The sequence below is a fragment of the Oncorhynchus gorbuscha genome, linkage group LG03, assembly GCF_021184085.1.
Source record: "Oncorhynchus gorbuscha isolate QuinsamMale2020 ecotype Even-year linkage group LG03, OgorEven_v1.0, whole genome shotgun sequence".
Lineage (NCBI taxonomy): Eukaryota > Metazoa > Chordata > Actinopteri > Salmoniformes > Salmonidae > Oncorhynchus > Oncorhynchus gorbuscha.
Window position 1 is genome coordinate 28,706,440 of NC_060175.1, and position 11,709 is coordinate 28,718,148.

At 41.8% G+C, this 11,709-nt stretch overlaps 1 protein-coding gene across 2 annotated transcripts; it reads left to right on the forward strand.

The window, feature by feature from the left end:
• On the forward strand, positions 1 to 7,805 carry LOC124030434 (protein unc-119 homolog B-like). Of its 2 annotated transcripts, XM_046341780.1 has the most exons (5): positions 9 to 1,350; positions 2,869 to 2,982; positions 3,246 to 3,345; positions 3,561 to 3,733; positions 4,332 to 7,805. In XM_046341780.1, exons 1-5 carry the CDS (start codon positions 1,116 to 1,118, stop codon positions 4,445 to 4,447), a joined length of 738 nt encoding a protein of 245 aa, XP_046197736.1. In that variant the 5' UTR covers positions 9 to 1,115; the 3' UTR covers positions 4,448 to 7,805. The 2 variants fall into 2 exon arrangements, with proteins under 2 accessions (XP_046197742.1, XP_046197736.1); XM_046341786.1 differs by lacking the exon at positions 2,869 to 2,982 and having other exon boundaries at positions 1 to 1,350.
• The last annotated feature ends 3,904 nt before the right edge of the window (positions 7,806 to 11,709 follow it).

Here is an 11,709-nt window from a genome sequence, read left to right on the forward strand (position 1 = left end):
ACAGAGGCTGTTTCGTGAATTTGTCTCCGTCTCTCCCAAAGTCAACATAGATCCCACACAAGAATACTATTGTGCCACAGCGAACGATAGTCCGCGACAGTCCCTAGAGCAGGTGTCCGGACAGATCTGTCCCTCCCACAGGTGCTGCGGCATGACTGACTGGACAAACAGGTTTGATATGAATTGAAGAGGCTAGAGAAATGGGTTATTTTTACAGTTCAAGAAGCTCAAAATGTCAGTGATTGTTGATGGTGATTGTGGTTTTGCCTAGTTTCTTGCGCCTCTGACCACAATTTGCTAGTAGGCTAGATAGCAGTAGTTAATAGTTAGCTAGTTAGTAGTTGCAGTTTTGAAAGTCTAATTAGTAGGCCTATGCCTATATAACATAGGCTTGTGTTGACTAATAGGCGACAGCCTTAGATTTCCAGCTGATATAAAACAGTAAGAGTGGGTAAATTGAGCAATTTATTACATTCATTCAGCATCACTTCATCATGGGAAATATTGTATTATTTCTAACAAAGATATCTACATATATTTGTGGATGTCGTGTATCCACGGAAATAATCAGAATTCATGGCCATTTCCTAGAAACCGGGGTGGCTCAGTTTAGCCATTTAGCTCAACCTACCCCATACTCCCCTGCAGCATCCTAAAACTCATAAAGCCGGCTCTTCCAGAATTAATGCGTATGAAAAGCTTAGATTGTGTTTAAATATTGAGGGACTGTTAATCAGTGGGGTGTTTAAAAAAACCATGTGGTTTGAATGCCTTTGCCCACCACATGCGTAAATCGAATTGTCAATTCCAAATGTCCTTAGCGCAAAAGTCCGAGTGTGCGTTTAAAAGCAAGCAGGTGTAGCCAGTGCCATGTCTGGTCTGTGGTGCACATCCTGCCCCTAGCGGTATTTCTCTGAAAGTCCGTTTCACCTCGACTTTATCTCTGACCTGTTGCCATGGCAACTGTAAAGCGTGTGATTACAAAAACAAGTGCTTGACCCATCATCGTCAGCGAGAAGCGGAGGTTCTTCATTCGACATCTACGGCGCCATCTTATTGCTTTGAGAGAGGTAGACCGAGACAAATAGACAAGGTTGTCATCATCACTGGTAATTATGAGCGGAGCTAAAGCTCGCATCGACCCGCCTGTTGCTGCTGAGAATGTCTCGATCACCGGGCACAGTTCCGCGGCTGCTGCGCGGGAGCGCAAGCCAGGTGGAGGGGTTCTGAAGAGACTCAAGTCTCGGCAAAGCCAGGTGGATAGTAGGCCCGTCACAGAAGATGATCTTCGAACACAAGTTGGCCACATCACCCCTGAAGAGGTTCTACGATTGCCGGTTGCTACTCGGGGTAGGCTATATCTATTTTCTACTTGATATTGGCAGTGGTTGGCTGTTTATACAAATGGGTAGCTAGCTACAGGTTCATTTACATACAGTGGAATTTACATAGCTACACTGGCGTTGAGTAAAACTGGCAATCTATGCCTGTCTATTTACCTGAATAGCCTAGTTGCTATGACAAATCCGAGATCCCTTGCTAAATGGGGCTCCTGAGTGGCGCAACGGTGTACGTCACTGAATCTCACTGCTAGAAGCATCACTACAGACTCTGGTTCAATTCCAGGCTGAATCACAACTGGCCATGATTGGGTGGCACACAATTGTCCCAGCATTGTCTGGGTTCAGTGGGGTAGGCCATCATTGTAAATATAAAGGTAAATATAAATCACATATACTGTACAAAAGTATAAACACAACATGTTGGTTTCATGACCAGGAATAATCCCAGAAATGTACCATGAGCACAAAAAGCTTATTTCTCTCAAATTCTGTGCAGAAATGTGTTTACATCCATGAGCATTTATCCTTTACCAAGATAATCTATCCATGATCATTACACAGGTGCATGTTTTTTTTGGTGCATTTTTTTCACACAGCACAATGCCACAGATATTTCAAGTTTGAAGGGAGCATGCAATTGACATGCTGACTGAAGGAATGTCCACCAGAGCTGTTGTCAGATATCGGAATGTTAATTTCTCTACCATAAGCCACCTCCAATGGGGTAGAATAAAAGGCTACTCTAAAATGTGATTTTTTTTCACACAGCACAATGCCACAGATGTTTCAAGTTTTGAGGGAGCATGCAATTGACATGCTGACTGAAGGAATGTCCACCAGAGCTGTTGCCAGATATCGGAATGTTAATTTCTCTACCATAAGCCGCCTCCAATGGGGTAGAATAAAAGGCTACTCTAAAATGTGAATTTTTTTCACACAGCACAATGCCACAGATGTTTCAAGTTTTGAGGGAGCATGCAATTGGCATGCTGACTGAAGGAATGTCCACCAGAACTGTTGCCAGATATCGGAATGTTCATTTCTCTACCATAAGCCACCTCCAATGTTGTTTTAGAGAATTTGGCAGTACGTCCAACTGGCCTCACAACTGCAAACCACGTATAACCACGCTAGCCCAGTACCTCCACATCCGGCATTTTCACATACGGGATTGTCTGAGGGGAGGGAGGGGGTGCTGAGGAGTATTTCTCTGTAATAAAAGCCCTTTTGTTGGGAGAAAAACAAATTCTGATTGGCTGGGCCTGGCTCCCAAGTGGGTGGGCCTGGCTCCCAAGTGGGTGGGCTTGGTTCCCAAGTGGGTGGACATGGCTGCACACCTGCCCAGTCATGTGAAATCCATAGATTAGGGCCTAATGATTTTATTTAAACTGTAACTCAGTAAAATTGTTGCATGTTGCTTTTATAGTTTTGTTCAGGAAAGAAAGAAAGATAGATTTTACTGCCCTTTAAAATAGTATATATTTTAAGACAGCCACTGACCACCTCTACTGTCTGTCCATGTCAGGGTACCTGTGTAAACCAGAGGACAACATCTTCGACATAGATTTTATCCGCTTTAAAATCAGAGACTTGGAGACAGGGACTGTGTTATTTGAAATTGCCAAACCACCTCATACGGGTACAGTTCAAATTCCCTCTGTGTGTGTGTGTGTGTGTGTGTGTGTGTGTGTGTGTGTGTGTGTGTGTGTGTGTGTGTGTGTGTGTGTGTGTGTGTGTGTGTGTGTGTGTGTGTGTGTGTGTGTGTGTGTGTGTGTGTGTGTGTGTGTGTGTGTCAGTGTATTACTATTGTAGTATGTCTGAGAAATACTCTGTATTTGTGATTGATCACCGTGCCATTGGTTTAAAAATATATCCTGTTTGTTGTTGTGTCTTTGACCTCAGAGGAAGATGAGGAGAATGGAGAGGGAGACATGAGTGCCGGGCGTTTTGTATGCTACCAGTTCACCACTGCATTCCTACGACTGAGGACTGTGGGAGCCACGTGCGTATAATCTCTTACACACACACACACACACACACACACACACACACACACACACACACACACACACACACACACACACACACACACACACACACACACACACACACACACACACACACACACACACACACACACACACACACACACACACACACACACACACACACACACACAGTACTTATTGTATGTTGACACCTTTCTCTGTGTGTCAGAGTGGAGTTTACGGTTGGTGACCGCCCTCTGAACAGCTTCAGGATGATTGAAAGGCACTACTTCAGGGATCACCTCCTGAAGAGCTTTGACTTTGACTTCGGCTTCTGTATCCCCAACAGCCGCAACACCTGCGAACACATCTACGAGTTCCCTCAGCTGTCTGAGAGCTTGGGTGAGTGTCACATTCCATCCATCAATCAATGACCCCGTTTGAAGCACTTTGGTACTGATGTTTTAGTGAAAAGTGCTACATAAATAAATTGTTTTGAGTAAATAAATAAAATGTGTACATTACATTTATGTGGAAATGCAATCATTTACTGAAGGACACGCACGCACATCACCTTTTGAATACATTTTCCAGACATATTGTATTTAGCAGTTGTATATTTTTGACCTTTATTTAACTAGGCAAGTCAGTTAAGAACAACAAAGACATCCCACACACTAACCTGTTGTCATGTGCTTACCTGGAAGTAATACACCAGTCAAGAGAGTGTTCTCCCAAATTAATGATTTTATTTAACTCGGTGTTTAGTCAATTAAGAACAAATTCTTATTTTCAATGATGGCCTAGGAACAGTGGGTTAACTGCCTTGTTCAGGGGCAGAACGACAGATTTTTACCTTGTCAGCTCAGGGATTTGATCTGGCAACCTTTCGGTTACTAGTCCAATGCTCTAATCACTAGGCTACCTGCCACTCCTATGGATGGAAATAACATCAAAAACAGAACAATATGTTCCATGTTATGATTATGTTCCCTTCCAGTTCATCAGATGGTGGAGCATCCCTACGAGACGAAGTCGGACAGCTTCTACTTCGTAGACAACAGACTGGTCATGCACAACAAGGCAGACTACTCTTATAACGGAGGCAGGCGTTGAGTGTCTTATGTGCCTGTGTGTGTGCGTGTGTGTATGTTTGTGTGTGTGCTGTGCCAAAGCGTTTACTCACACAAACAGACTCTCACCCAAGTGTTGAGTACTGTAAGTTAAACAAACTCTATTGTCATGGCATAGCTGTATGGGCTAGCATGGAAAAGTTTAAGAACAGCAGGACAGATCCACATTAGGGCCATATAGACTACTGGCAGTGGTATGGCAACATTCTGCCATATAGACTACTGGCAGTGGTATGGCAACATTCTGCCATATAGACTACTGGCAGTGGTATGGCAACATTCTGCCATATAGACTACTGGCAGTGGTATGGCAACATTCTGCCATATAGACTACTGGCAGTGGTATGGCAACATTCTGCCATATAGACTACTGGCAGTGGTATGGCAACATTCTGCCATATAGACTACTGGCAGTGGTATGGCAACATTCTGCCATATAGACTACTGGCAGTGGTATGGCAACATTCTGCCATATAGACTACTGGCAGTGGTATGGCAACATTCTGCCATATAGACTACTGGCAGTGGTATGGCAACATTCTGCCATATAGACTACTGGCAGTGGTATGGCAACATTCTGCCATATAGACTACTAGCAGTGGTATGGCAACATTCTGCCATATAGACTACTGGCAGTGGTATGGCAACATTCTGCCATATAGACTACTGGCAGTGGTATGGCAACATTCTGCCATATAGACTACTGGCAGTGGTATGGCAACATTCTGCCATATAGTGCTTTGTCTTTCTCCCACCAAAAATGAAATGTGTCTCAGCTAACCAAGTGATTTATGTTAGTGTGTAAAAGGACAGTTAATGTACTGTCATACTCATGAAGGACCAGACAATGCCCACATACATACAGACAGGCAGACTGACAGGCAGATAGGCAGACAGACGTAGAAACAATCTCCCTCGCTCCCTCCTTCCCACTCCCTCTCTCTCTATTTCTCTCTCTGTCGTTAGCTGCTGTGCCCACCCGCCACTCTAGATGTATTAATAAGAGAGGAAGGGGGAAGACACACACAAACCCACTCACACACACACTCACTGTCAAACACACATGCCAGCTCACTCACATACAGTGCCTAGTGAAAGTCTACACACCACTTGCTTGTCCCCGGCAGGGACTGGTGAGTTTGCCAGGATCAAAATAAATATGAAACAAGCAAATTCAAGGTAAAAAGTTAGAGGAAAACCTGCCTCAGTCTTCTGAATACCCTGGAGTCATGACTGTCTGATAGAGTTGATTTTACAGCGAGACAATTACACCAATGTTAATGCCAAAGACACACCAGAATGGCTTTCAAAGTGGTGTTGAGTGTTTCTGAATGGTCCAGTCTCAGTCCTGACTTAAATATGCTTGAAAATCAGAGACAATGTTTGAATATTGCTGTCCATCAATGATTCCCTACCAAATGTACTGAGCTTGAGCAATTTTGACAAAAACAATGCATATATGTTGCCCTAAGAGTTGTGCATAGTTGGTAGAATCTTATTCAAAATTATTTACAGCTGTAATTGTTGCCAAAGTTGCTTCCACCAAATATTAACTATGGGGTATGAAGACATCTTAATTTTTAATCTAAAAAACAAGTTCTATACTATTTCTTTCACTTTGAAAATGTGGAGCTTGTTGTGTATATCAGTAGGAAATAAAAACTAAATGTAATCTCTTTTTGAAATATTTAATTTGAAGGCAGAAAATGTGACAACTGTGCAAGGGGTGTATAGATTTTCACTAGGCACTGAACTTTCACCACACCCCCTCCCAGAGAGACCTACTGTAGCATGTCACCTGAATGTACTTGCATTCAAATTCAACTTTATTTATAGTGCATCTAAACATGCAGGTCCAATAACATACTTCACAAACAAGTTGATCAGAGGAAGGACTCTTATGTTTACAGTCAAATCGGATTCAGAACGAAATAATCTAAAGCAGTAACAGACAGGTATTGCAACTAAAACATTTCTGTACATAATTTATCCTTTATTTTTGGTGTCCTTCAGTGATTTGACAGGAACTTATAAATAGAACGTAGTATTATATTTTTATTTATATAAACTGAAAAGACAGCCCTGGTCAGAAAATGTTCAACAATTATATATGCGGTCATATAGGATACAGTTCTTTACACAACTCTTGATTGTATTAATATGACAGGTTCACACTTTTTATTACCATGTTTTATCATGTTATAAAGTAAAAAGTTGTAGTGTTTTTGATTGTTTCCTCAAGAAACACCAAAACTGCATGAGGCATCAAAATGTGTGAAATATATGTGGAGTTTAGGGAAATTGGTGATAGATCTTTGTTAGAGATAGCTAGAAATCAAATAGTGTATCCTTTTGTGTTTTGTAAACTACTGGTGTCCAGGTTTAAGTGAATACTTGTATAAAAAAATAGTATCCAAAATAAACATGTGAATTTTCAAATGCCTTTGATGAGGTGCAAAAGTATGTTTCAGCAATGTCATTCATTCATTCAACCTGTTGAGAAGTTACTTTAAAGGAGAGTGAGCACCGCCCTTCCGGGTTTCCTAAGAAGGAAACAGTGTCAGGTGTTGGCCACGAGGGGGAGTTATGTGACAAAGAATCAAGTGAGAGGAACCTGTCCTGTTTTGGTGAAGAATCTACTACAACAACAACAACTAAATCACAGATGATCAATCTGTTGAATGATTAATGATTCAAAACCATTGATTCTTGAAGAATATAATTTGAAATGCCTATTGAGCTTACTAATGAGTCTTATCCTCAGTGGTGTAAAGTAACTAAGTAAAAATCATTTGAAGTACTTCCAAAAGGAAAATGCCACATTTGTTTCATTAGTACCTTGTTTGATATAGTCCCAAATGTTTTGCATGTCAGCAAGCAAGTTTTCAAGATATATAACTTTCAAAGTACAGAAATATAGCTGGTATGATGCATTTGTCATATCATGCAAAACGTAGTGTCATGTGATGCAAAATTAATCATACTGGTTGTATTTCTGTATTTTGAAAGTTATATATCTTGATAACCTGATTGCTGACATATAAACTGACTATATAAACAATGGACTAATGAAAGAAATACCAAAATATTGTTTTTGGGTGGAGTTTACCTTGTAGTTTTTTGAGGGGTATCTGTACTTTATTATTTATATTTTTGACACATTTTACTTTTACTCCACTACATTAGTAAAGAAAATATGTGCTTTTTACTCCCATACAATTTCCTTGACCCAAAGTACTCGTTACATTTCGAATGCTCAGGCAGTACAGCAATTATGTAAATGATGTCTGAGTTTTGGAGTGTGTCCCTGGCTATTTGTAAATAAATCAAAAACAAGAAAATTGTGTCAACTGGTTTGCTTAATATAAGGAATTTGATGTATAGCATTTACTTCAACTTTTAACTTTTACTCAAGTATGACCGTTGAATACTTTTCCCACCACTGTACTTAAGTACATTTTAAACCAGATACTTTTAGATATTTACTCAAGTAGTATTTTACTGGGTGACACTTTTACTTGAGTCATTTCTATTAAGGAATTTTGACAAATGACAATTTAGTACTTTTCCACCACTGCTTACCCTATCACAACCCTATGATAACCCAAAATGTAAGGTTGTAGAAATTTGATTTAGACACTTTTTTTAAATACAAAATGGTGTAGTCTATTCAGTGATTTACAGTGAACACTTACTTACCCCCAGCTGTGTTAATTAATCCTGTGAGAAAAACCTACCTCTTTCTCCCTCTCTATTTTCTTATCTGTATGTACAGCTCTACATCTCCCCCTTTCTCAGTTTCTCTCTCTTTCCACCTCTCTTCAACTCATGTCCAAATCTCATTCTCTTTTTCTTCCCTCATCGCCTATTCCTCTCTCCACACTTCTCCGCCCCGCCTCCCTCCTCCTCTCTCTCGCTTGCGCTCTGTTTTTCCATTCTTGCTTCCTCTCTCACCTGGTAACCAGAACTCCGGGGAGAGGTGTTGAGTTTCCACTTTCCCAGAGAAGAAGACAATCTGAGCCTCACAAAAGCCCCACAATGGAGCCTCAGCAACACTGTACCTCCCTGTCTCCCTACCCTGCCGCTCTCTCATTTTCGTTCTCTCTCCTGTCACTCTGTTAAATGGTTTTAAGTTAACTATATTATGTGAAGTGTCAAACATTTGTTATGTCTGTTTGACGTTTACCTTCATGTTGCACTTCCAGTTCGGTCCACGAGAAGGCCCCTCCATCCGACCTCCTTTCAATACTGAAATGTGATACCGATATTACATTGAATTTTGCTAAATGACTGGCCAAAATCTAAACTGCTGAAGAGTTTCTGCAAATCTTCAGCGAGTTTCTGCTCCTGCTGATTTTGTCATCTTGATATTTCCTTACTGGTGAGGTCACACAAAAGGCTTTGCCTGAGGGCCACTTGGCCACATTACCATGGTGAAAGGTGAGAGGGTTAGATGTAAATATACAAGTGTAACGGATGTGAAACGGCTAGCTTAGTTAGCGGTGCGCACTAAATAGCGTTTCAATCGGTTACGTCACTTGCTCTGAGACCTTGAAGTAGTAGTTCCCCTTGCTCTGCAAGAGCCGCGGCTTTTGTGGAGCGATGGGTAACGATGCTTCGAGGGTGACTGTTGTTGATGTGTGCAGAAGGTCCCTGGTTCGCGCCCGGGTATGGGCGAGGGGACGGTTTAAAATTATACTGTTACACAAGTTCATGCTACATGTTGGAATACACACCAATTACAGCATGAGTTACCTCTCTCCCACTCCCACTCACACAGACACATACATACAGTACATACACACAGAAAATCAATCAATCAAACAGCAAATCAGGACACTATCAAACTATAGGCTTCTGAATCAGATGGTTCAATCTGCCCCTTCCCAATGAATCAAGAACCATATAGGGGTCGTTGACTGGCATCTGCCATTTCTTTCACCCCTCTCCCTTCTGGTTGGGATCAGTGCAGATGAAGGAGAGGAGGTCACTGTTGATTATTGAAATGCACCCCCATGTCTGTGCTTTGGCAGGGGGGAGCGGATGAGGGGACAGTCGTATCCTATAAATAGCAGGGAGGTATGGCGTTGATAGGCCCTGTGGATGGAAGTAGGGGGAGTGGGGAGGGGAAGGATTAAAAGAGTACAGGGCCATATTCTGACTTCACTTGTGCATGTGTGTGTGTGTGTGTGTCTTTGGTAGAGGTGCTTTGTAAATGAGAGCTGTAGAATTTTCCGCTGGGCAAAGTCCTTCCCCCAAAGGTCCCTATGGGGGAGTTTCTGATCTGACAGACTATTAACGTTATTTGGTGGTTGATCTGTCACATTGGTCATGACCACAATATTTGAATATAGATCTCACATTGACCATCTTCAATGGCCAAAGACATTATGGTTATGTTAAATATGTAATGATGGGCGTCTACACGGTTACTATGGTGTCTAGAAAACTGTCATTTTCTGCACTTATGCAATGGTTATGTCACGTTCTGACCTTAGTTATTTTGTTATGTCTTTGTTTTGGTATGGTCAGGGCGTGAGTTGGGTGGGTTGTCTATGTTAGTTTTTCTATGATTTGGTGTTTCTGTGTTTGGCCTGGTATGGTTCTCAATCGGAGGCAGCTGTCAGTCGTTGTCCCTGATTGAGAACCAGACTTAGGCAGCCTGTTTTCACCCTTGAGTTGTGGGCGTTTGTTTTCTGTTGAGTATTGGTATCTGCACCAGACAGAACTGTTTCGGTTTCGTTCGTTCACTTTATTGTTTTTGTTCAGTGTTCATTTACTTTAATAAAAAGATGGACACTTACCACGCTGCGCATTGGTCCTCCGATCCTTCCTACTACTTCTCGTCAGAGGAGGAAGAAGACCGTTACAGGTTATCCAACGTTAATTGCGCTGATGTATAATGTTTGTACAACCATGGTACTACTACTTTAAAAGTGAATGCATGCCCAAGCCTGAAAGTTACCATGAACCACACAACCCTCAAAGCTAGAGATTTTCAACAAGAAAACACCATCTATCAATGTAACCTTCCTTTCCAAAGATAGTAATTGTAACGTTATAGCGCATGTGTAAAATACTCAAAGGGCAGCTAATAGTGCAAAAGGAGTTTGGTCAATGTCTAGAAATGACATGATCAGTGAATTGTGAGTTAGTTGGGAGAGACTATAATGCAATAAGACAACGATGGATATAAAGTTTCCCTAATGGTGCCGTGTTTCCCGTAGGCATTGTCTTTGTGGTAACTTTGTATTGACAAGCTGTCCGTAAGTGTTAGGCCTGTGCTAAATCGTAGCCTCTGTTGTGACTGTGTTGTGTGTATGTGTCACTCCCAGTTTCTTATTTTGAAACACCTAAAATAGTCACCCAGTTGTCTGAGTAAAATAATGTGTAAATAAACCCTTTTTTCCCTCACCCCTTTCCTTTCTCCCCCTTTGCTTTTCCTTGCTTCCATATACTATCAATCATTTGATAGTATATGTATTGTGCTTATGAGATTAAAGATGCATCAAAATGAATTAAAACCAGCTAAACGTCTACCATTGTGTTGAAGCTGTCTGAAGCATTCCTCTACATTTCACCCTTTCTCTCTTTCTCTCCTCCCTTTGTCTCATTCCCTCGCTAAACCCTTCCCTGGGGATGGAAGGATTGTCATACCAGGAGAACAGAGGTGGAGCTCTGTCCTAGCAGCACAGGTGTGCTTGTTTTTTTTTCACTCCTTCTCCTAAAGCCTTCCCTTCCTCCTCTTGCCACCTGCCAGTTGAATAAATACCTAAATTAAAGTGAATTACTTCTTTCCTCTTGGTGTCCTTTTGGTCTATTGGCTTCCTCCCCGATACCCAAGGCAAAGGCTTCCTGGCGTGCCATGAACCTACAATGCCGTGGCATTGGGCAAGTGATTTGTGAGGGAAATCTCTCACTCAGCAGTAATTTCCATTTCCCTGCCACTGTTCATTTACATGGCAGAGGTGCATGATTCTATGAAGGCTTGCCCCGAACCTGCTTACAATATGACAAAATGATCTCGGAGTCTGTGTTGGCCTGCACAGCATTTATGTATTGAGAACGTACACAAAGCCATAGAACTTATGAAACCTACAGCCTAGCCACTAACACTCCCAGTGATTTTTGGGATTGCAGTAGCAATCCCAAATTCCCTTCAGGGTCTCTCTGAGCAGGTCCTAGGACCTAAAGGGTCAAAGGTCATGGTTGAACAATATGCTTCCCACGCTGGGTCTGTTGTGA